General features: G+C 42.5%; 1 protein-coding gene across 6 annotated transcripts in view; it reads left to right on the top strand.

The window, feature by feature from the left end:
• The window catches only part of PIK3CG (phosphatidylinositol-4,5-bisphosphate 3-kinase catalytic subunit gamma), a 135,145-nt gene extending 113,774 nt beyond the window's left edge, over positions 1-21,371 (top strand). For all 6 annotated transcript variants that reach the window (XM_048500083.1, XM_048500088.1, XM_048500087.1 and 3 more), the window contains 9 exons: positions 4,550-4,615; positions 4,716-4,941; positions 6,226-6,329; positions 8,297-8,443; positions 10,461-10,551; positions 11,261-11,391; positions 13,161-13,272; positions 17,496-17,653; positions 20,164-21,371. In XM_048500083.1, coding sequence (XP_048356040.1) covers positions 4,550-4,615; positions 4,716-4,941; positions 6,226-6,329; positions 8,297-8,443; positions 10,461-10,551; positions 11,261-11,391; positions 13,161-13,272; positions 17,496-17,653; positions 20,164-20,445 — 1,317 coding nt within the window. In that variant the 3' untranslated portion in view covers positions 20,446-21,371. The remainder of the gene's footprint in view (positions 1-4,549; positions 4,616-4,715; positions 4,942-6,225; positions 6,330-8,296; positions 8,444-10,460; positions 10,552-11,260; positions 11,392-13,160; positions 13,273-17,495; positions 17,654-20,163) is intronic.
• The last annotated feature ends 4,847 nt before the right edge of the window (positions 21,372-26,218 follow it).

The following is a 26,218-nucleotide window of genomic DNA, read 5'->3' as shown; positions in this document are numbered from 1 at the left end:
TGAAGTGGCTTACAACATTCTCCTGTCCTCCATTTTACCCTTTCAACAACCTTGTGATATAAGTTACTAGCAGGGCACCTGTGCTTCGCTACGCATACTTCATCACAAGCTCTCTATGAATTTTGGTGTGACATTCAACATACTTCTTCACAGCCTGTTTGTGAACTTTTGGGTGACATGCAGCATATTTTCTCACAGCCTGTCTGTGGACTGATGGGTTTGTTTTCGCATATGTTGCAGCAGCTTCCTGTAGTTGTCTTTTTCTAATGCAATGTGTTATTGCTCTTTTTCACCTGGTGGGCTCCAAAAGATGTCATGTGGAAGCAGCCGTTGTATTTTCAGGATGCAGAAAGGGAGTGTTCTGTCATTGGATGCTGATGAGTGAGCAGGCTGTGAAGAGGTTCAGGGCAGGGTTGAAGGGCAGGGAGCTGGAATGTACCGCCACTGCAGCACATTCCTGGGGACTCATCCTGCCACTTCAGAGCACGACACCAAGCATAGGGTGATTGGAGGCCGAGAGCAGTAAACTTGTCTGCACAGTAATCAATCTGATGTCCATATGCAAAACCTGACAAATGTTTGGTAGAGTCCAAAGGTGATGAGTGTGGTTTTGTAATCTGTTTTTGATTGTATTTGGCTGTAGCAGTGTTTTAATGTGTGAGGGTGGAGTTGGAGGAGTACTTTTCACAGCCACAATGTCTGTTAGCACCGGGTGACTTTCAGCATGCTTTTTTTGCAGCCTGTTTGTTGTTGAAGCTGGTGGTGTTTAACTGTCACCCTTAGAATGTTCGTGCAGCATGTCTGTGGACTGAGGGGCTGGTTTGCCCTTAGAATGTTCACGCAAATGGCCAGAGATGAGCAGTTAAAACAGTAAATATGTAATAACTCGAGTAAAACTGAATATTTTGAAAAAATCCTTTCTTAGTGAGCACCTAAACCACATATTGAAACGGTGTGCCAAATTTCAACTTTGTAGGTTCGGTGGTTTTTGAGTTCTGTGCATGAGTCAGTCAGTGAGTGGTATTTATAGATATAGATTTATCTAAGAGTGTGCGACTGGTCCAAGGTCACCTAGGGAGCTTCTATGGCAGAGTGGGGATTCAAATCCAGGTCTTCCAGCCACTAATCCAGGGGTAGGGAACCTGCGGCTCTCCAGATGTTCAGGAACTACAATTCCCATCAGCTCCTACCAGCATGGCCAATTGGCCATGCTGACAGAGGCTGATGGGGATTGTAGTTCCTGAACATCTGGAGAGCCGCAGGTTCCCTACCCCTGCACTAATCTAACCTTCACCAATCACTACACTTCACTGGCTCTCTATGCTACACTATACTAGCTCTTTTGCTTCAGTGCAACAGTGCAACATGGAAGTGATTTACAATTACATCCTTTTGACCCATAGATTTCGGTGGAATTAGAATGGTGTTACTTTGTTTACTACTGCTAGAAGCAATTCCATTGACACCTATTGGACTTAGCAGGTCTGATTGGGGGAAAGGCATTGACAGATGAAGATACCTTTGTTTCTGACTGTTGGACTGCAGAGGGACAGCCTCTAACAATGTCATCCCAAGCAGAATTATACTGTTCAAATACCTTAGAAGTAAATCAGTTTAGAAGGGTGTAATTCTGATGGGCATGATCTATAAGTCACTTGTTCACTGTGCTGACAAACCATACTTAGCCAATTAAAAACAACAAATGATTTCAGTGAATGGTTTGGAGGTCCTATTATTGCCAAATTTGCTTTTTGCTAGAGATTTTGAAAAATAACAACCCTGTGGAATTTCAGAGAACAAATTATGCTACTTACATTAGTAGCACAAAAGAAAACATTGTACCTGAAAGCTTACTGGGCATCTTGCAAACATGTAATTTACCTCTTCTTAGAACAGAGCTCACAGGTTTTAATAGGGATTAGAGGTTCATAATAAATTGGGCCACCAACTGGTACCTCTAATATATTCAGGTCTATTGGTGGTGGAAGGAAAAGTATCTGTGCACTTCAGAATGGTGAGCAATGAATAAACATAGGTTTGTTTTTTTGAAAAGGAGATTACAAATATAGTTTACCTCTAAAGGGTTTTTTTTTCTCCAGTTGTATACGAAGCACAGCTGTCCATAGTTAGTTATTTACCTATCACGTTGTGTTCGCATTATTCGACAACTGCTCTGGCTCCAGTCTTGAGAATTTTTAACCCAGTTTCTGTGATGGACATTGACAAACTCCTGGGATCAGTGGAGGTCACTACCCGTGCCCTGGATCCTTTCCTATCTGGTTTCTAAAATCATGTAAAGACTATGGCTGATTCCGCATGGGCTAAAAACAGCGGTGTGAAAACAGTGTGAGAACAGTATAAACCCTTTTACACTGTTTTAAACCCTTTTACACCATTTTCACACCGGTTTCACACTGCTGTTTTTGGCCCATGCGGAATCAGCCTATGTCAACTAATCCTTAGTATCTATTATAAATCTGTCACCAACAACTTTCCTCAACTAGGCCAGTCTATGGGATGGAGGTGGCCCTACTGGCTTTAGTTGACAAATTCTGTCTCAATGCAAAGGCTGGCCTCCTTGTTGCTTCTGCTGGATTTATCTGCTGTCTTTGAAACAGTGGACCATACCCTCTTGTTGAGGTTCCTTGATGCAGAAGTAGGCATTAGGGGATTGTGCTTTGGATTGGATCAAATCATTCCTCGCTGACCAGACTCAAAGAATTGCATTTGGAGATCAGTTATTATCAGTGTGGGTCCTATCCTATGGGGTCCCACACAGTGCAATTCTATCCCACAGGTTTGTCAGTTTTATTTAAAGCCTTTAAACTAGATCAGGGGTGTCCAACTCTGGTGCCCCAGATGATGATGATGATGATCATCCTCATCCTCCTCATCCTCATCCTCATCATCCTCATCATCCATTTAATTTGTACCCCGCCGTATTCCTGAAGGCTCAGGGCGGCTAACAACATAGGTAAATAAAATACATTATAACATTATGACTGGTAAATACATAAGACTAAAATAAAGTCCAATTTCAGATGGCGACTTAACACTACAAATCTAATAATATACTAATAGTAATAACAGCAGTGATAACACAACAACATACATCAAACTAGATCTAGACTATCAAATGCATTAACAGGGATTGATGGGAATCGTAGTTCATAAACATCTGGAGCACCATAGGTTGGCCACCCTGGATCATTTTTAGGTTTGGAGTCAGCTGTCATCAATATGTAGAAATCTCCTCCACAAAGACTTGCTTTATGAATTAGAATAAACAATTATATATGCATTCATCCCACCCCCATTCACATGAGCAAATGTAACTTAAGAGAATTCTGGTTTATGGTTTCTTCGAATCAGCATGGTACAATGATTAGAGTGTCTGACTGGGACTTGAGAAACACAAGTTCAAATCTTCATTCTGCCATTAAAGCTTTCTTGGTGACCTTTGGCTAATCATGTTCTTACAGTCTAGCTTACTTTTAAAGGTTGTTGTTGAGAATAAAATGGAGAAGAGAATGCTATAAATCACTTTGGGTCTCCATTGGAAAGAAAGTTGGGATAGAAATGAAATAAAATACATAAGACATAAAACCATAAAGAACATATTAATAAATGTAATGAAAACTGCAGTGTTTAAATGTTTCAAAGCACATAAAGTGTGGGTATTGTGAAATTTGAAAAATTATAGAGAAAAGCAGGAAAAAGAAACTCTTCAAAACTCTGAACAAATTGTACAATTTCCCCCACTTAGTTCTTCATTTGTTGTTTGCTGATGCAAATGACTGTCAACAGAAGCTTAGCAAGAAAAAAATTACATCATATTTGTAGTAATACAGGTGACCAAGTGATCTCATGTTAAGCTAGTCATATATGTTTACTCAGCAGATTGAAAAATTCAAGAACAGACATTTCCTATTCTGTCTGTGTTGTCCTTGCATCAACAACCATTCAGAGATAAGTTAAAGCAGGGAAGAAGATGGACAGTTTTTATGTAATGTAATTTTGGTTGTACATCACCCCGAGTCCGACCTGGGAGGGGCGGCAGAGAGAGAGAGAGGGAGGGAGGGAGTATTAACTGGGTATAAGTACCACTACTCTTGAACAGTCAAGTGACCCTTAAGGAAGGGTCTGCTCCTTTCTTTCCCAGAATGTCTCTGTCTACTACAAAGCAACTGTTCCCTCTCCTTTTAGGAGAACTCCAGATTATCCTCAAGTAGACACTTTGAACAAGAGGTTTATGCAGATCTTAAGAACTAACATGTTCATTGTAACGTAAACATTTGTGGCCATTGAGCCCACTTTGTCAGATGCAGTGAAATGCTGCAAAACCCCCATTGTTTCTTCTGAAGAATAGATCCAGTATATGGGGAGGATCCCTTGAGACATTTCTTCCTGAACCAGACTTATTAGATGTTGTTTCCTTTTAAATCTATTTTTAATCAGGATTTTTTGTTTCATACACTGCATTGAAGTCCGATTATATCAAATGATAGGAAAACTTAAATAAACCCTTTCCTGTTTATCTCTTCTTCAGGCTGTGAAATTTGAGCCTTATCATGACAGTGCATTAGCCCGATTTCTTCTTAAACGAGGCTTAAAAGTAAGTGCTTGGATTTTTTAAAAATGGAAATATTGACAAAATGGAATCTGAAGATGTCCTGTGTATTAATGCCTTCCCCCACACCCCTCTGTTCCCATAGAACAAAAGAATTGGACACTTTTTGTTTTGGTTTTTAAGAAGTGAGATTGCACAATCTATGCACTATCAGCAAAGGTTTGCTGTGATCCTAGAGGCTTATCTTAGAGGCTGTGGAAAAGCAATGCTTCAAGACTTCCTGAAACAGGCTCAAGTAATTGAGCTCTTACATAAAGTAACAATGGAGATAAAGCTGGTTTCTGCTGAAAAATATGATGTCACTCCTCAAGGTATGAATGGATTTTACACAGTATCTTAGTTGTAATGTGTTCCTACTATATGTACAAAGCAAGGTAAGCTGTAAAATTATGTAAAGTCATTAGTGGTGCAGTTAGATCATTTTAGATGTATGGCCCCATCCTTATTTAGACGGTAATGCATGCTTCAAATGAGAGGTATGCCATGAACATTCAAAAAACTTGTCCTGTCTGTCCCCACTGTTTTGACATCAGTACTCCTGGTGTGACTGGATTCTATATTTACACTGAAGTAAGTTCCATTGTGTTCCACAAGTCTTACTAACTACAGTTTGCATTTGACCCCCCCCCCCCCCCCCCCAATCCTGTAATCTGGGACTCTGAATTTCTATCCCCAAGTCCAGCCTTGATGACACCACTTGGTGTCAAAAGTAGACTGAATGAACAGTTTTACATTTTGAAAAAACTTTGGGACAGTAAGTGACTCAGGAGTCATGTGTGGCTGTTTGACATGCCACCAGTGTTCCTGAAGAGTGGGCCTAGTGGAGGTTGTGGTTGAATTGTAAGCATCTGCTCTTGCTTCATACCTAAGGGCTGGCTGGGGTACAACACTGATGGAGGGAGACAACCCCACACATTCAGAGGTATTTTGATAATTGAAAAGGTTATAGATACTGTTATATATTTAACAACTCTGTCTTATATCACTGTATGAGTGTGTTTGGTGGGGTGACACAACATTCTGTAGTAATGTGGCTCTTTTAGTTGACGTTAGTTAGGGATGTGGCTCGCTGTGAGCCACAGAGTAAGTTTCACTAACTGTGCAGTTACTTTGGTAATTTCCAATCTAGATGATGGAGCGCCTGATTTCATCAGACCTTGGAGGGTAAACAGGATTAGTATTTGGATGGGAGACCATCAAGGAAGACTGGGGCTGCTGGGAAGAGAATGCAGTGGCAAACGACCTCTCCTCATCTCTTGCTTTGAAAGCTCCATGAGTTAGAACTCCATGTGTTGTTCACTGTGATTAAGCTGTGAATCGACAGCACATTTTACCTTTAATCTAGGTCATGGTTCCCTCAAAGGTCAAGTTGGGTAAAGCTGCAGATAGATCCTGAGAGGGCTAGAAGTGCTCTGAGGGAGGCCCTTGCTTTCCATTGTTTCCTGAAGATTGTCTAGTCAAATAGGCTTTTTGAAACAACGTACCGTGAATGTACATTAAAGGACAGAACCTTTCTTTCAGCTTGCACACAACACTGAAAAATCTGTCCACTTTCCGAACTAATTTTTGATTTTTTTCTAATTTACAATTTTTAGTTATCACACAACTCAAACAAAAACTTGAGAAACTGCAGGACAGTAAATTTCCTGAATGCTTTAGAGTTCCATATGACCCTGGATTGAAAGCAGGAGCCCTCGTGGTAAATATACTGGATGCTCATTTAGTGTTTGTATTTCTGAAAATGTATTTAACTTCTAAAATTAACTTCTAAAATGTATACACTTCTAAATTACACTTTTGTTTATTTCCTTTCGGACAGATACTTCATGGAGTGTTCCAAATTTAATTAATCTTTAAGTTTAAAAAGTAGCTTGGGTGACAAGGGATTTGAAAGGTAGCTGAGGAAAAATATTGCATTTTGATGAGAGCAGATTTCTTTAAGTTGGTCTACAACAGACTTCAAACTTTCTCTTTAAAATATGGTGGAGAGACAGCTAAGAAGATAAACTCTCTGAATACCAAGCAAAAACATGATGATAAAAAGAAACTTGTAAACTGAGCCTTGTATTCCCTTGGCTTTTGGGGGGGAATTACAGCCCAATCCAGAGGGGGGTGCGGACTCATCTAAAGAGTCAGCTCAGCCCTGTGCTGACATGGGTGCCCATCCTGCCAGTGCAAGAGGCAAATGCAATGGCAGCAAGGGTAAATATGCCATGCGGCATCGAACCCCAGAAGCCGTTGCCATCCCCCAGCCCTGTCAGTACAGAAAGATGTGACAGTGTGGATAGGCGCATGCCAGGGGGTGGAGCCAACTGCAGTCAGCTTCCACTGCCCTCCCAGTCCCCATGCGCCGATGCAACCAGCCTCAGATGCATGCCACATTTTTTGTGGCATATGCCCATTATCTCCTATAGGGAATTTTGAACGGCCTGGGTTTACCTTTTGTTCTTGTGCTTCCCATGCTGTGGAGAAGCCCTTTAGAGGCAGCATGGCTCGTTCCACAATGGCCTCGTGTCCCACTGCCTGAGCAGTCTGGATTGGCTGTTAATAAAATTTGTTTCTTGAGTATGAGAATGTGGGATTGCCTAGTAAAGGAAATCTTCTATAAAGGCCCAGAATGTGTAGGTATCAGAGATGTTGAAACCATGATGTCACAATCTGCTTGTTCCCAGATTAAGAACTGAGAAGGTATGAAGACTAATCCATTATGCAGAGTACAACATTGAGGCCAGAGTTCAGTGGAACTTAATGCAGAAGAGTGGATATTGCGACCTTTTCTTCTCCCAAAGTACTAGAACTTAGAGGAACACTATGAAGTTCATAGGAGGCAGATTGAGAAGAGAGAAAAGAACTTTACACATTCCATTTTTGGAACTCTCCTACTGGTTGAAATGGTAGCAGCTAGTGTAGCCCCTTTTGAAAAGGTATTAGACAAGTTAGATAATTCTATCAGTGTCTCAAGGTGACTAAATAGAACCTCCATGTGCAAAATTATCCTGCCAGGGGATGCAAAAAAGGGGAGGTTTGGACCTTTGCTTGTGGTTTGTCCAGATTGAAAGCAAGTTGCTGAACATTGGTCTGATCCAGCAGAATTCTTCTTGTGATCTTCTTCAGTCTTTGACACAGTGTGGCCTTGTTTCTACAAAGCCACAATTCAAAGCTCTTCCTCCACCTACCCAAAGTTTGAATTTATTTCTGCAAGTTAGTTTCTGTCATGGCCTGATCCTAGTCATGTTTACTTAAAGGTAAATCTCGTTATGTTCAATTTCATTGTCCTGAGGTAATAAGCTACATAATTGTACTGTGAATCAAGTGCAGCCCAAAATTTCATGCTAGATGGGGAATCATGAAGCCATGTGAGGAAGTAGAGTAGGAGCTAAGCACAAAGACAACCAGATTGGCCAAAGAGTCCCTTAGTTTAGCTTTGGTCATTACTGTGTTATTGTCATGACATTTTAAGTGTTGATTTTTGTTTTGAACAAACTTGATCATAAACAGATCTTTTAATAAGATCCATGAACATAGTTTTGACTAGAGGTAATTAATTTTGGAGATGATGAACACTTCAATTTTGTTTACCTAAGAGTAAACACATAGTTTTAAAAAGCCTGTTTCAGCCTTGACATTGTTACAGCTGTATGAAATACATAAATGTGTTTCTTGCAGATAGAAAAGTGTAAAATAATGGCATCTAAGAAAAAACCACTTTGGCTAGAGTTTAAGTGCGCAGATCCTACATCCCTGTCCAATGAAACGATTGGCATTATCTTCAAACATGGAGATGACCTGCGACAGGACATGCTTATTTTACAGGTATTGTCTGCATGCTATGCTACTGAAATGCTCATTGATCTTTAGTCCATTTTTCTTATGGCAAGCGCCCTGGATAATAGAGAGTTCTGTGCATAATCCGGGCCCTTCCCTTTAGCAAATTACTGGCCGGTGCTTTGCCAGACTCCAGCCAGCCAGCTGCAGCTTTTTATATTCCAGGCTCTCAGCCTCCCCTGTTGCCTTCCCTATTGATGAGTAATCCCATGATGTGGTGCAGGCTTCAAGAGTTGGCCAGTCTTTCCAGTGGCCTGCTGCTTTGTTGGCTTCAGCTGATCAAGGAGTTTCTGGATGTTTCTTCTTCCTCTTATGCTCACTCCTACTCTCATCAGCTTTCCTCAACACCTGTCTCACTCACTCCTGCCTTTCTCATCCCCCCCATCCTTTTCAGCCTCATCCTGACCCTGCCCATACTCCATCATTGGCTGGAATGCCAGCCACACCATTATCATGAGTCCTGTCCTCTTCTGCCAACAGGAACAGCTTCCTGTCCCATTCTATGTTACATCCCTTAAAATAGTTAAAGAGAGCAATTGTGCCCCCTCTCAACCTTGTCTTATCCAGAGTAAACATTCCCAAGTCCCTCATCCTTTTCTCAGGGCTTGGTCAGGGCTTGGTCTCCAGGCCCTGATTATCCTAATCATTCTCCTCCACATCCACTCCATTCTATCCACATTTCCAGAACTGCACACAATAGTCCAGGTACTGCCTGACCAATACAGTGTACAGTAGGACTGGGACATCTTGCAGTTTGGATGTTAGGCCTCTGTTGATCCACCACATGATCACATTACCCTTTTTTGTCACTGATCATACTGGGTGCTCATATTTAACTTATGGTCCACCATACTCCAAGATCTTGTTCATACAAACTGCTACTAAGTAGTATATGTCCCGTGCAGTATGTGTGTTCCTCATTTTTGTTACCCAGTAGAACTCATCACTTATCCTTGTTGAACTGTAGATTTAAAAGAAGACTAGCGTGGCCCGGCCATGCGTTGCTGTGGCTTATTGTGGTGAAATGGGAAAGGAACAGTAGCAGCAAATAAATTGCAGAGGCCAGCAGTACATGCTCATGCAAACACGCAGCCTGATACTGTGCGATGTCAGTGATGTGTGTTCCCGCATTCCTGGGGGGGTGGGGGTGGAAAGGCACCCCTCCCACACATCTAGGCTGACTGGTCATGATCCTTTACCTGGGAGTAAGTTTGGTTGGTGGCAATGGGTGTCGCTTCTGAGGAAACCCTCTGAGGGGCGCGACGCAGCCATTCAAAGTATGTCACGGTTGCTTTACCGAACTTACTCCTGAATAACGCGTGCCTGGTTTTCTTAACTGTAACCGCAGTATTCAGGGAATCTAGGGTTCCTGGCCTCTCCCTCCCGTCCCTTGCATGTCGCCCCTCACTCGCCCTCCCTCCCCTTTCCCTCCGCTAGGGTGGGTGGGTCATATCAAGATGCTGGGCCCCCTGCCTCCCCTCCCTTGCATGCCACCCCTCACTCTCTCCCCTCTCTCACTTCTCTTCCCTTGCATGCCTCCCTTCCATCCCTTTCCTCTCCCTCCCTCTTCCCTTGCATGCCACCCCTCCCTCTCCCTCTCCCTCCCTTCCCTCTCCCTCGTGTGTATGTGTGTGTATGTGTTTCACTTCCACTCGAGTTATTGCCTATCTACTGTTTTCACTGCTCATATCTGGCCATCTGAGTGAACATTCTAAGCTGCATGGACATTCTAAGGGTGACTACACACAGGCAGCTGCATGTCCTTCACCATGGAGCTCCAGGAAAAAGGCATTTTACCTGGGCCAGCTGTGAAATTTCAGGTATGTGAACATCTAAAAACACTCTCACCTGGCTGACTATAGTGGCTGGGAATTTTCAGAGGAATTGGCCCAGCAGTTACTGAGGTATACTATCATTAACAAACACACTGTTAGCTTTTTATACATATAGATGGCATTTAATCACAGTAAAATATTTTTTAATCTCCATTCCCCTTTTTTATCAGATTCTACGAATAATGGAGTCAGTCTGGGAAGAAGAATCCTTGGATTTATGTTTATTACCATATGGTTGTATTTCTACAGGAAATAAAATAGGTAAGCGCTCAGAACCAGACTTTCAGTCTTCATTTTATCTAGTATATGGTGTAATGTTTGGATTTGTATTAGTTACTAGTTTTTTATACACCAGTCATGTTTGATTTTTATTTACACCAGAAATGATGTTCCAGGCAGAGGAATGTGAATTAAAGAAATTAAATTACATTATCTGAACTCTAAAGTAACTTGTCTGTCATTTCAAAGTTCTGCAATACTGTTTCCTCAGTATTTTGTCTGTATTCTTCAACCAGCTCTTGATTTGTGAGGTAGACACTGGTTTAATATCATACCAACAGTCACTTAACATAAATGTGGAAGTCACTTGGGAAGGAAATTAATGTATATGTATGTATTGCACCCTGACTTGTGTGGGTCAGGCTAGCATGATCTCATCATATCTCATAAGCTAAGCAGGGTTGGTCCTGGTTAATACTTAATGGGAGACCCCCAAGGAAGCCCAGGGTTGCCACACAGAAGCAGGCAATGGCAAACCACCTCTGTTTTCCCCATGTCTTAAAAACCTTACAGGGCAGCTGTAAGTTGCCTGTGATTTGACTGCACTTTCCAGCATATATCTCTTTCATCCCAATAAAGTCACCTAACATTTCACGTTTCAGCATACACATTATTTCCTTTAGTATTGATTCTGTTTGAAGGTTTAAGGAAGGCTTTACAATGAGAATTTCACCATGCTTTCCTTTTATAGGAATGATAGAGATTGTAAAAGATGCTACGACAATTGCTAAAATCCAGCAAAGTACAGTTGGAAACACGGGAGCTTTTAAGGATGAAATACTAAACCAGTGGCTCAAGGAGAAGTGTATAATTGAAGAAAAGGTAACATGGTTGGCCTGCCTATTTTGCTTTTCAGTTTAAGACACTTGTTTGGTGCTTTTATGAGAAAAAGTTAATTGCGTTTGGAATTGGGTAGCAATGACCCGACCCCCCCCGAAGTATGACTCCTCTTGATATCCATTTAAAAGGATTCAAGAATGTCACTGTGTAGTTCTATCTGACCTTATATCTAGTGTGCAATATATATATGATAGTGTAAAGACTTGTTTAAAATATCCTCTGAGATATAACCTACATTCTTTAGTAGCATTTTATTTTCCCTTGATGATATTTTCAATTTGCAATGTAATGGAAAGAAGGGGGGGTTACTGTAATTTTTAATTTCACTGAGCGAGTGCAGTGCTTGCAGCAGATTAAAACTCTGCTCCTTGACCGGAAGTGCATTATATCACACCTGAGAGGACATGAATCAGAAAGTTCAGTAAAGTCATGTATTGACCTCGTAACACCATTTACAGAAGCTGGCCACATCCTATAAACCATGAGTATCTCAGATTTGGAATTCAGTGAAATATGCTGTTGCCTATTTTGGCAAAGTTCTGGATAAGAAGCTTAGAACTTTATCCTTTTTTCTTAAAAGCAAAAGCAATTTAGGTACAACAGGAAGCACAGGTCTGCTTATATAGAATTGACTTCTATGAGGGTATGGCAGTATATGTATTTGATAATGTTTTGTTCAAATAGATTTAGAGTTACCAGATTAGTTTTAAATTAAAGATTTAATTAATACATTTACTGTTCATTATTTGGAAATGTGAGATTTTCACTTTTGAACCTGGAACATAAAAATAAAACTCAACTTCTCCCTTAAAGCTTGAAGGCTATGCCCTGCAAAGATTGAATGTTTTCAGGGAGCATTCGGTCACCAATGTGAACTGTAGTTTAGAGGTTAATGCACTACTTTAATTCGAGCAGAAGTTTTAATCTCCATGTAATGGTTTAAAGCATGGGTCCCTAACATGGTGCCCACAGACATACATTGGCCAAGTGTCGCTGGAAAGTGGGCAAGGCCAGGTTGGAATTTTTGCACAGCAGGGTTTCTGATGGGCTGTGCAGGTGTTTTTTTTAAATGTTGCTGGGGAAAGGGGGCGGGGTTGCAGCTGCAGCCACAACAAAAAAATTCCTCTGAATGACAAGGTAAGCTGCTGTGCATTTTCAACATTATCGGTCTTCCTGCCCATTCAAATCAATTTTCTCTCAGAGAGAAAAGCTTTCCACCACACAAGCCTGTGAAATTGCTCTGCTCCCCAGTTCTGCTACTGCCCAACTCCTGAGCAAGCCAGCTCTTCATAAATGGAGGAAAGAGAGAAAAGTCCTTCCTTTCCTGTTCAAGCCTGTGGACTTTTACATCCCAAAGCCCACCAAAAGCCAGGTGGAACATTTGAGAAAAGGAAAGCCCTTCCTTTCCAGTGCAAATATACCATCTTGCTCTTGTCCTGATTGCTGATTTGAGTCTCATAAAGACCTGCCATCAATGTTCCATCTAATTTCCCCCCACTACTGAGTGGAACTTCCCAACCATTGAGCAGAACTTTTGATGGTTTGAGCAAAAAAATTTTAAATTCAAAGCTACTGTGTGACATTCAATCTTTAACGGTTGACTGGTGGCTTTAAAATAAGATATGCCCTGGAATAGAAGAAACTCAGCACTAAAGCTCAGCATACCCTGGGAATTCCTGAGGAAGTCAAATGGATTTGAAATACTTTCATGGCTACCAACCTTCCTAAAGCTGTTTTCCTTAAATTATTAGTTTCAGGCAGCTGTGGAAAGATTTGTTTACTCTTGTGCTGGTTACTGTGTGGCAACCTTTGTACTTGGAATAGGAGACAGGCACAATGACAATATTATGATTACAGAGTCAGGTGAGTGTTGATTTTTTTCCTTAGCAGATATTTCAGTTAAAATTGGTTGTGGGCCAAGCCTTTCCCCCCCTCCAGTTGTCATTTAAAATGACTGCATCTTTGCTGTCCACATTCCTGGACCTTTTTCTTAAAATACTGCAACTTAAATCAAGTTAGAGCACTAGGTTCAGTCTGAGCTTGATTATTGCTGTAATGTATTTCTTTGTTCATCTTTGTGGAACTTTGATACAGTCCCACATTGAGGACTGCGCATGTGCAGACCTGCCTTTGGAGAATAGAAAGCTTATTTTTGTTCCATCTCTTTAAGGGAATTTGCCTCTCCTTCCTTTGTTCAGGTGGGAACTTTCTTTGCTGCCACGGAGTTTAGATTGATCGATTGTAGCTCTGTTGTTGTCAGGTTCTTGGCCTTCTACAATGGCTGAACCAAAGAAGGATACCACGCTTTTCAAAAAGTGTGCTATATGTAGTATGAAGATGGCAAAGATGGACTTGCACAGGGAATGTCTCCTGAGTTTGGGTGAGATCCATCCACTTGTAAAGCCTGCCTGTCCCTCACTTGGAGGGCTATTCAAGGTAGGATCTCCTGCCTGAAGGCAACTCTTTATGAGAGGGCTCTTTGTTGGTTGGAGCGAAGCAACAAATCATTTCCTTCTGCCCTCTTGGTGCTGGTTGGCTTCTCAGTCTCTGTCTCACTGTCCCTCGCTAGGGCTGTTTCTGAGCCTCTGCTAAAAAAGGCCAGAAAGAAGAAGTGAGAGAAAAGCATCGGGAGAAGAAGAGGCCACCACTGAGATAACGAGGGTCTCCAGATCCAAAGGTGCCCCATTGCTGCTCTCTATCCAGGTATCTGCAGCCACCATCAGAACCAAGGGGCAGGAGCCGCACAAGGAGACAAATCTGTCCTGGTGCCATGGCATCGAGATACTTGGTGTTGCCACAACAGCTGATTTGGGGCACTCTGTTTCCACCATCTTCACATTGAATATTGCTCCTTTTCAGTCCCCATCCCTCCTTGAAAAGATTCATCAGAGGGCTCAATAATACATACTCTTCTGTGAAGCCTGCTGTCTCACAATGGAGCTTGACCTTGGTCCTCTCTAGACTCATGAGCAGGGCCTTTGAGCCATTGGTCTCATGCAGTCTGGATGTGCTTTCTTACAAGGTGGCATTCCTAGTGCCATAACATTGTCCCAGAGGGTGGGAGATTTAAGGGCTCTGCACTGGGACTCCCCATTCACCAAATTCCATAGTGATAAGGTGATTCCTTGCCCCAGCTAACTGTTTCACTTGGCCCAAGACATTGTGCTGCTGGTGTTATGCCCTAATCCAGCAACAAAGCCTGAGCCAACCCTTCACATGTTGGACCTGATGTTGGACCTGCTGTTCTACATCAGCCACCCAAAGACATTCTGCAGAGATGACAGCCTCTTTGTCCTTTTATGGTCAAGCACAAGAGTTTCAAGCTGACAACGCAGACTGTGTTGAAGTGGGATACTCTCCACCCCTTTTTTTTACCACGCTGTGTTTAGGGGGAGCGAGTGTTCTTAAAGCAACAGAACAGAAATAAGCTTTCTAGTCTCTGAAGGCAGGCCTGTGCATGTGCAGTCCCCAATATGAAGGCCTGCACAGAAGTCCACTTGATAAACCACTGTTACACAGGAAAGTGCAATTCTGTTCTTCTTGGATACTTGCTGCATGATATTCTGGATTGTGGTCCTCTACAGCAGTGATTCCCAGGCTGGGGTGTGTGTACCCACAAGGGTATGCGCCAGAGCATTTGGCTGTATGCAAAAAAGTTTTCATAATGATTTACTAATACAGGGGCACAATTTTAGGGAAAGGGATTGTCAAGGGGTAAGTGAGTGAAAAAAGTTGGGAACTCCTTCTCTGCAGTTTTGCAAAATGCTTTTTCATGTTTGTGATGCTGCTGTCTAGGGAAAGAGAGGAGGAGAAACTGGGGCAGGATTTTATGCCTCTGTAGTATGGATTTCTGTTTTGTTAGTTCAGAGTTCCTTTGTGATCTATGAAATAGACACTGTCTATGGAATTCTTGGCAAATGGATCTGGGTGCTGCTTTTACCTAGCTGGCTGAAGAAATAGCTGTGGGGCTTGGGCTGTCTTTTTAATATGCTATCTGCTAGAAGGAAGTGATGGTAAAGGGGATGCCGAAGGCTCTGTGGGGGAAAAAGATTAAGAAGTGACAACAGTATTTGTGTGATGGTGGATTCAGCAGTACTCTCAGCAGGTTCTTCGCTCACTGTGAGAACCTGACTTATAACTTGAATGGGAAACAGACACCTCTAGTCTCAGCTCCTACTGTTGCCCATCTTCTATTGAATTAGGCAGTCGATTTGCTTTAAAAAAAGGTTCATTTTTTATATGTTCCACCTTCATCTTATTTTTTAAACATACAAGTTCTTCATGGATTGGAGAAGTAAAGTATGTTGTTGTGCTCATGATTACTAGAGGTGGCTCTCACAGCTAGCTCCCTCCCTCCAGTCAGGGACGTAGGTATAGATTTTTTATGGGGGGGGGTTTGGGGGTGGAGCCACACCCCCACCCACCCCTAGGGCATGGCCACGCCTTTCTAAACCCCGCCCCCGGCCTACCGCTTATAAAAGCAGCTCTCCAAGGCCGGGGACGGCAGACTCCCCCGCCCTGACCTCCCCTGCCCCCCACCAGTTGGGTTCCCAGCCGGCAGCTGGCAGTTCCTTCTGTCCTCCCCTCTGGGCAAAGGCATAGAGGGAAAATGGAGCTCTGTGCAAAATCTGAGTTTTGCCGCCCCCCCCCCGGGCAGCCACTGTGATGCTGGAATCCACCCCCCAACAGCATCACTTCGAATGGTGTTTAAACTAGAGAGCCCAAATTCTCCTTTTAAATCCACCTTAAAGGGAGAATCTGGGGTCCCCAGTTAAACAACATTGAAAGTGATGCTGTTTTGGGATTGGATTCAGATTCCCCTACCACTGCCAAGGAAACAGCATCACTTTCAATGTGGCGTAGTGGTTAAGAGCAGGTGAATTCTAATCTGGAGGAACCGGGTTTGATTTTCCGCTCTGCTGCTTGAGCTGTGGAGGCTTATCTGGGGAATTCAGATTAGCCTGTGCACTCCCACACAGGCCAGCTGGGTGACCTTGAGCTAGTCACAGCTTTTTGGAGCTCTCTCAGCCCCACCCACCTCACAGGGTGTTTGTTGTGAGGGGGGAAGGTCAAGGAGATTGTAAGGGATGGTATAAATCCAAACTCTTCTTCTTCTTCTAAACCGAGGACCTCAGATTCTCCCTTCAAATCCATGCCGAAGGGGGTGGATTTAAAAGGAGAATCTGGGGAAATTTGGGGGGTGCCTGCTGTCAGGGTTGCAATTGTTAAGCTAGCAGCACCAAACTTTTAGGATATCTTTAGGAGACTCTCCTAATGATACCACCCAGGTTTGGTGAAGTTTGGTCCAGGGGGTTCAAAGCTATGGACTCCCAAAGGGAGCTAATAGAAGATGGGGACTACACTTTTGAGGGTCCATAACTTTGGACAACCTGAATCAAACTTCAACAAACCTGGCAGGTATCATCAGGAGAGTCTCTTATTGATACTACCCAGGTTTTGTGAAGTTTGGTCAAGGGTGTCCAAAGTTATGGACCCTCAAAGATGTAGCCCCCATCTTCTATTACCTCCCATTGGAAACAATGGAGGATGGGGGCCCCCCTTTGGGAGTCCATAGCTTTGGACACCGTGGACCAAACCTCATCAAACCTGGGTAGTGTCATCAGGAGATTCCCCCGAATAATCCCTGAAAGTTTGGTGCTGCTAGCCTAAACAATGCGCCCCCTGCAGGCAAAAAACAAAAAACACTAAAAATATTTTAAAAACCCACAAACTGGTGGGCGGAGCTTCGGACATGAATAGGGGGGTTGAACCCGAGGAAACCCCACCCCCCTTACCTACGTCTTGCCTCCAGTTCATGCTTGGATTAGTTCAATTTTTTTTCTGGAGCTCCCCTCCAGAGAGAATAACGTATGTGTATTTATTGAGCAATGTGACAGAAATAAAGAGTTGCTTTCCTGGAAAGGTAAATACGGAGGAAAGGCTGAAGAAGTTCAAGAAAGAAGTCATATTAGATATACTGTTGGAAATTAAATTTAACCCTTTTCTTTCTCCTCCCCACCTGATAAGCAGCATCACCAAGAAGTTTTAATGAGTCAGTCTTGTAATACCACTTTCTTTTTCCTAAGGTAACCTCTTTCATATTGATTTTGGCCATATCCTTGGAAATTACAAAAGTTTCCTTGGAATCAACAAGGAAAGAGTTCCGTTTGTGTTGACACCAGATTTTCTTTTTGTCATGGGAACTTCTGGGAAGAAAACAAGCCCCCGCTTTCAGAATTTTCAGGTAAAGAAGCAAATATGAGCAAGTCAGAATGCTCTTTTAGGATTGAAGTGTAGAATATTCAAAAGAGCTCCATGTTACCATCCCAGTTTGTAAAACAAAGTAAACAAAATCTCTGGCTGCTAACATTTAATCTAATAGATACAAGATGGTGGAGAAAGGAGATGAAAGAACTTCTGAAAGAATACGATCTCTGAAGGTTGTGTGCTTCTCTCTAATGGTAGACCATGTATTTCTTTAGAGATATAAAAACTAACAGATATGAGCAGATAACCTCATAGCGATTAGGCTCCACACCTCCCTCAATGTCTCTTGAGGTGGAATATTTCTCTGCTGACTCTAATCCTGGCTCAGTCTAGCTCTGTACAGATGACCCGCCCGTGTTTTGACTAACCTTGTGAGGCGGAAGAGTGTGCATAAGTGCACTGGCCCCACCCTCTGCCTCTTCACAATTGCTGATTCTGTATGGAGCAAGTGTGCAGAGGACCTATCTGATTATACACTCCCTCTTCCAGATCTGGTTTCTGAATATAGTTGATCACAGAGAAGGGAGTATGTGCACAGATTCTTATCTAGCACGTTCACTCTGTGCTGACAGCTCAGGAGAGATGCGGGGCTGGCGGCAGGGCCAGTTAAAAATTTTGGAGGGCTCTGAACAGAGAGTGCCCAGGATTCCCTTCCTATCCACTGCCTACCATCAGACACTCATCCCATGCCTTCTTTCCAAAACACTTGACCACATGCCTCTGCATCTTTTCCTCACCTGCACACAGAGATGCCTGCCCAATCCACATGACTATGCTTGGCAGTGTGTGCGTCTGGATCATGGAAAGGGTTGGTGGGAAGCAGGGAAGATGAATGGCCAGTGCCAGAGACCCTGCCAAAAGTCTTGGATCTGGGCAGGTGTCTCACCTCCGGTTTTGCTGACCCCAGTCCTATGGGGCAGGGCCAGCATGTACATGCCCTCTCTTCCACCCTGCATAGTCAGTCAGTGCATGGGCGGGTCATTTGTACAGGGCTTATTTAAGCACTTTAGCTCATTTTTTCAGAGACATATAAATGCATATAAATGTATATGAGCAGATATTGAGGTAGATAAATTTCCATATACTTGAGATTGAATTCAAGACCTTTGATTGCTAAAAATCAAAACAGTGTGGGATCTGTCTTGAAAAGCTCTGCATGGTGACACTGAAGCTCCAACTGCTTGTGAAATCCTGGGAGTTTTCCATTCATCAATTGCAATAATTCTTTTTTAAGCAATCTGCTGTTTATAGATTCCAAGAAATAACCAGAAATTCCTCAATAAGCAGATCAGAAATGGCAAATGCTCTTCCTGGAAACACTGTGTGCCTACATTACTAATCTTTCTGAACAATACACAGTTGTGAGAAAGATGTGTGTGTTCATTCTAGCACATATACATAGTTCAGTAACTGGGAGACCTTGGGTCCCTCATACATTCTTAGCCCAACCATCCTCACAACATTGAAAGTGAGGATAAAATGGAGAAGAGAAAAATGGTGTAAACCACTTTGGATTCCCATTGGGGAGAAGTCAAGAGTATAAATGAAGTAACTAAATAATAAAGTCAGTATAATAATATTGGCCAAGAAGCTTGGCTGGCACTCTACATGGCTGGAGTGTGTTTCCTTAAACATATCCCAGAGCTGTCTTCAATGTAGCATATTCCTTGTATAGAAATAAACAGAACATTTTCTGAGATGCCAGAAGGTTTTGACATCCTAATTAGTTTATTACAATAGTTCCCATCCTTTTCGCATATGAGAACCTCTTTTTAACATCAAAAACATTTGTTGACCCCTGTTTGATAATAATTGCACTATTAGTATCTGTTGATCAAGAAAATACATAATGACAAAAATGAGAAGCTTGGAGCATATACAGATTCATGGACCCATTGCAATAACTCTGTAGTCTTCTCCCATAGGGGTTCCTGGTCCCCAGTGGTCAGGAACCACAGACCTGTTGCCTGTTTGTACAAAAGAATTTCCATATCCCTTGCAATATCATTATTTACAATATAGCTGCTTGCATTTTTCTTAGATTCTGTTTTCCCTTTGTTTCTGCTACAGTACTCCTCAGATATAACTTTTCAAAACCTGCATTCAGGCATTCCTCACAAATTCTTTACACTGAGTTTTCTTGGTACACTCAATTGCTGTTTTGTGTGTTTACCAGCCACAGTATGCTATATTAGTACATGCAGTTATACATTCTGAAGCCACTGAATACATGCATTGCCATTTTTATACAAAATAAGAGTCATGTGTGGTGTACCCTTCCAGCCCATGAGACAGAAATGCTGGAAACATAATGCCTGGGAGGGTATGATGTGTGCACTGTCCGTTAGTGTGGAAGAGCTTACATCAGCATCATCTTAATCTCACAAGTTGATGGCATAAAAGGGAGTCCTAACTCCGAACCCAGTGGCATTTCTGAGCCCTTCGATTCACAGCCATACTGAGAGAACTTTCTTCTCTGTTTTCTAGGACATCTGTGTAAGAGCTTATCTGGCTCTTCGGAATCATACAAACCTCCTCATCATCCTGTTTTCTATGATGCTAATGACTGGCATGCCTCAGCTAACTAGCAAAGAAGATATTGAATACATCCGTGATGCACTGACAGTGGGGAAAAATGATGAAGATGCTAAAAAATATTTCTTGGACCAGATTGAAGTTTGTAGAGACAAAGGCTGGACAGTACAGTTCAATTGGTTTCTACACCTGATGCTGGGAATCAAACAAGGGGTAGAAAAGCATTCTGCCTGATGGTTGCTCAAGGTAGCTTTGAACAAGGAATCTTCTTCAGCTTTTGAGGGTTTATAATTTTTAACCAGGGTGGTGCAGAGGGCTCCTAGAGCTTTCTTGTCTGTCTAAAAACAAGGCATTCTTTGTAAAATCTCATTTTTGCATTTACTGACAGTACAAAGTGATAATTTATTTAAGACAGACAAACGTTTTACCGATTCTTCTATGTTTCCTACTGGCTATAGGCAGCATTAAATATGAGATGGAACTTCCTGAAGTTGTACTTTGTATTGTTTGATTGACTTACATGTGATATTTAGATAGGCCATCTGAAGATAATATGGTGAAGGGAGCCAGTCTTCTGAGATGTTACTGTTCAGTATAACATTAAAAGCAAAATATTCTCTTATCCTTCCTAAGCTATTTTTTTGTAGTAGTAAATTGTACTCTCTTGTAATACCTCTAAATACTTGTTCACTCTTCGCAGCACAAATAAGACATCCTGAAGAAGTCTTAAAAGAACAATTTTGATTATATAATAAACAAATAAAATGTCTTGAGGATATTAAAAGAAGCATTTTGGTGGAAAACTCCAAGCAGCTTTTCCTCAAAAAGTCCTTAGGATGTTTTATTTGTACTCAGGGCATCTTATTTAAAAGTCACTAAAATGTGGACCTCTTTTCCAGGAGTTGTCTTTAAGATGTCTCCTGCCTGGTTTTGCAGAATGCAGCCCAGGAGACGTCTCATTTTTCCCGTCTTCAACCCCCGTTCCCCTGTGAGAGCACTGACTTCCATTTTCACAGCAGCTTGTGTCCGCCATTTTCTGCAGTTGAGATTCCCTTCTACTGCCATTCGCTGTTTCTCAAGGAGGTTTCCTCAGCTTGCGGCTCATCAGATTGCTATTTCCTTGTAAAACATTCCTGAATAAAGTTTGTTTTTCCTGGTGATCATGTCATGTGTTGTTTTTCCAGTTTGGTTTGTTTGTTTAGAGGGAGCTATAAAATGACAAATGAGATTCAGTATGAGCAGGTGTAAAGTAACTCATACTGGGGTAAATAATCCCAACTTCATGTATGCACTGTTGTTGGGATCTGAGCTGGCAGCAACAGTCCATGAAAGGGATGTTGGAGGGGCAGTGGATAGCTCAATGAAAATATTGTCAACCCAGGGTGCAGCTGTTGTGAAAAAGGCAAATTCCATTCTGGTCAAGAAGACTGATATTCTGGAGGAACTGAATTCACTTATCCTGGATGACTTTTCCATAGAAGGTTAAGTGCTTGGGGATGCTCATGGACCCTACCTTGCTTTTTGAAAAGCAGGTTGGCATGGTGGCCAGAGTGCTTAAAAACAGCATCTGATAGGCCAACTTTCTTATTACTTAGACTTAGCTGATCTGGCCACACTGATCCACGCTTCTCTAGCCTCATGGTTGGATTACTGCAATGAACTCTATTTAGAGCTGCCCTTGAAGATAATCTGAAAACTACAGTTGGTCCAGAATGAGGCAACCCAACTGCTATCCAGGACTAACTGCTGCGAACGTATGTTGGCCATTTTGAAACAGCTATGTTAGCTGCCAGTGTGTTTCCAAGTTATATTCAAAGTGCTGGTTATGATCTTTAAAGCCCTTCATGATTTGGGATCCACATTTGAAGACTGATCTCCTTCCATATGTCCCTATGCAACAACTATGGTCACGAGGCAGCCATCTGTTGGTTATCCCACCACTTAACATCTAGCATCAACTAGAGCCCAGCTCTTTCCCATCATGGCTCTAGCTCTATGGAATGGGCTACCTTATTGCAAATGGCCTGCCAGTTTGCCAGGACTTTGGAGGGGTTTTTAATGGCAAACATATTTTAAGGGAGGTGGGGGAGAAATTTAAAGTTTGCTATCTTTGGTTTTAGTTGGGGATAATGTATCTATTATCTCATGCTGCCTTGAACCAAGAGGAGGGATATAAATGTTTTAATAAATAAATAAACACATGGTCCAGACAACAGGATTAGTTTTGTATTTGTGTGATAGTGAAGTTCCTCATTATTTCAATTATAGTGTTAAAAACAGAGGATTTACAGAAAGGGACATTATTTAATTATGTTGAAGTGTTAAATATAATTGGAATGGAATAGAATGTTTAATTTCTATACCCTCCTCCCCCGAAGAGCTCAAGGCAGTGCACAACAATATAATAATACAGTACATATAACAATAGTCATAACAGTGGCAACATCAGCAATAAACAGCAATCAATAAACCATAGACAATATTTCAATATCAGCATTACTCAAACATAATCAACATGGTAGCACATGACAAACCCTCATAATAAAACATAACATCATAACAATTCTTAATATAACAGTATCGAAATATCCTAACAACATAATATATCATCACAATCCACCAATTGGGCCACACAGTATACAGAAAACCGACACACACAGACTGGTATCTACATAAAAATTCCAACCATCATCTACAACAGAAAAGGGGCATAATCAAAACTGACAAAAATAATTTGTGAACCTCACCTCCTCCCTGATGAAATCAATCATCTAGACTGGACTCCACAGGCTAATGGCTACTCCACAACAGAAATCAGAAGAGCTTTAAGACCAAGAGAAACCCAGAGGACTGAGGAGAAACAGTCCAGTACAGGAAAAACATTTCTACCATACATCAAGGGAATTACAGATCAAACAGGGAAACTGATGAAAAACAACACAACTCCGTACAAACCATCATCTTCAAACTCCCTACTACAGAAGAAAATACGTAAGCCCGAGATGCTAAGTGCTATGCTCAGCAAAGGAAAAGAGAGACCCCCTCACTTCTGCAGGAGTCTATTGCATACCCTGCAGCTGTGGAAAGGTCTACACAGAAACCACAAAATGCAGCATTCAGTCTCGCATTAAGGAGCACAAAAGACACTGTCGGCTTAACCATCCTGAAAAATCTGCAGTTGCAGAACATGTGTTAAACAAAACTGGACATAACATTTTATTTGAGAACATTGAAATTCTGGACAATTTGGGAGGTTACTATGTCAGACTGCACAGGGAGGCCATTGAAATTCAAAAACACCAACAAGAAAGAAGAGACTCTGAAAATTAGCAAAGCTTGGCCACCAGTAGTTAACAAATGGACTGATAATCCCACCCACAATACAATGCACTCAACCACACCTTTGCATAGCAAGTTCCACCCAAACACTTATTGATTGGTTCCCCACCCTGGGACATGGACAATATACCCCACTAAACTTTCTCCTTCTCACTAGACACAGTGTGAAACAGACTTTGCTCTGAGAGCTCTGGGCAGCGGCGGCGGCGGCCGGGCCGCGCCCCCTTGCCTCCCACGGCCCCCGCAGTGGGCAGGCCCATGGTGCTGCTGCGGGGCAGGAGGTGAGTCCACCCCCCAGAGGGGCCCGAAGCGGCCGCTCGGCCTTCGGCTGTCTCCGGGAGAGGAGGCGCCCCAGCTCCCCGCCCCCCGTCCACCCCCCAGTAGCCGCTGGACCCCCAGCCCGGCATAAGCCCACCCCTGGAGGGAGGGGTGCAGCGCTTCGCTTCCCACGCCCGCAGGGCTCTTCATTGCAATGCTGCGGAACCCCAACTGGAAAGGGAGGGCGGGAGGGAGGGAGGCAGTTGGGGTCTTACCAATGCGCCTGGCCTCCCCCCCTTCTCCCCACGCCCCCCTCTTCTCTTTCTCCTTCTCCCCTTCCCCTCCTTATCCTTTTTCTTCCTTTCCCTGCCCACCCTTTCCCCTCCCCTTTCCCCCTTCTCATGAACAAATTCCCTCTCACTCTTTCTGTTTTACTGAACAAGTCAGAGGGCGAAGGAGAATATGCTGCCACAGGAGGTGGTGATGGCCACTAACCTGGATAGCTTTAAAAGGGGCTTGGGCAGATTGATGGAGAAGTCGATCTATGGCTACCAATCTTGATCCTCCTTGATCTGAGATTGCAAATGCCTTAGACCAGGTGATTGGGAGCAACAGCAGCAGCAGAAGGCCACTGCTTTCACCTCCTGCCTGTGAGCTCCCAAGGGCACCTGGTGGGCCACTGCGAGTAGCAGAGAGCTGGACTAGATGGACTCTGGTCTGATCCAGCTGGCTTGTTCTTATGTTCTTATGTTCTTAGATACACCTCTGAAGATGCCAGCCACAGATGCAGGCGAAACATTAGAAACAAGATCTACCAGACCACCACTACACAGCCTGGAAAACCCACCACAATCTGTTCAAGAATTCTTGGAGCTGCTTTGATTGTTACTGGCAACGCACAATCCCCTTTTCTTGCACTGGGAAAGGAGAGATATCCTCCGGACAATTAGCAATTGGGAAAGCATTTAAATTAAGGAGAAATTGTAGATGGCATCGGGAAGTATCAAAGGGAATTCTACATTCCCTTACCAGCAACCAGGTTAGTTACAGTAGGAAAAATGAAGGGGAAATACTTTGGCCTTAAGATGGATTTTGATCATTTGGAGCTCATTTTTTAAAAGGCAAGGAATAGTGGTTAGGAGGATAATTTTGCTGACTTTAAAAGGTTGCTTGATGAATTAGGACAAAAAGCACTTGAAACATTCCAAAATGCTATATAAATGCTAGGTATTATTTATTTACACAGTTGTCTGCTTTATAATTGTCAAGATGTTGATAGGGCAAGAAAAATCACCCCAAATTATAATTTGTTTCATAACTACAGTTTCTATGTATTTAGGTGCATTAGTGAATCTATTATATCCAACAAAACATTCTGCTACAGTGGAAAGGCAGATGTTTTTCTCAGTGAAAATTCAGATGGCAAAAACTTTTGAATAAGATGTGCTGATCTCAAAGAGGCATCCATTTTATTCTTAACAACGTTTCAAAGGTGTTGTTTGAAGTGTATTGCTGAATGAAAGACTGATGCTATATATCTTGGAAATCTAAGGAAGCAAGAGGAAGATGTCACTGCACCAGAAAAGCCACCTGGGGAAACAAAAGAATAGACAGCCACTTTGGAATCAGCATGAACTGAGGCAGGATACATTTTTGAGAACACAAAAGGACACTTTCCTGCAGCATAATAGGTCTTATTTGGTAAGTGCGAAGTAGACCCTGATCTGTTTTACGCAAAGAATAAAACGCAGAAGCAGCACTGAAGAGATATTTCCAAACTGTTCTTTGCTTTTCTTTCATATATATCCAACATAATTTTTTTTTGGAAACAAAGCTTTCAATCTGAAAGTGCCATGTGACCAGAAGATACTGACTGTCTTACTCTGGTGAGACCAGCAGGACTGTCAAGAGATGGTACTGAACAAGAGCCAATTAACTAAAACTGAATACAAACAAAACACCAGTTGTTTGTTGATAAAGTTGCTACCAATGGAATGAGGAGGCAGCTTGTTCTGGATTGAGCTGGACCTCCCCCTCTGTCCAAGAAACAGGTTTACAGCTTGAAGTGTAATTGGATCAATGCCTTTAGATTATGGCTGCCAACCTCCAGGTAGTGTCTGGAGATCTGGTCTCCAGGCTACAGAGATCAGTTCTCCTGGAGAAAATGGCTGCTTTGGAAGGTGAAATGCCTCCCTTCCCCCAGAAGCCACCATCAAATCTCCAGGTTTGCCAGTTTGCCAGTCCTACTTCAAATTTCTGCTGTGGCAAATAGCAATGCAATTGTAAGCAGAGTTACAAGCTTCTAAATGTATTTACTTTAATAGACTTAGAAGATTGTGGCTTTACTTAGAATGAGATAGTTAATAAGCTTTGGTTGGTAAGCTTTGGTTGATTAACTGGCTGTATCCCT

This window comes from Sphaerodactylus townsendi, linkage group LG06 (genome assembly GCF_021028975.2).
Source record: "Sphaerodactylus townsendi isolate TG3544 linkage group LG06, MPM_Stown_v2.3, whole genome shotgun sequence".
Lineage (NCBI taxonomy): Eukaryota > Metazoa > Chordata > Lepidosauria > Squamata > Sphaerodactylidae > Sphaerodactylus > Sphaerodactylus townsendi.
Note: the sequence above shows the minus strand (reverse complement) of the source record. Positions and strands in the feature narration are given on the sequence as shown.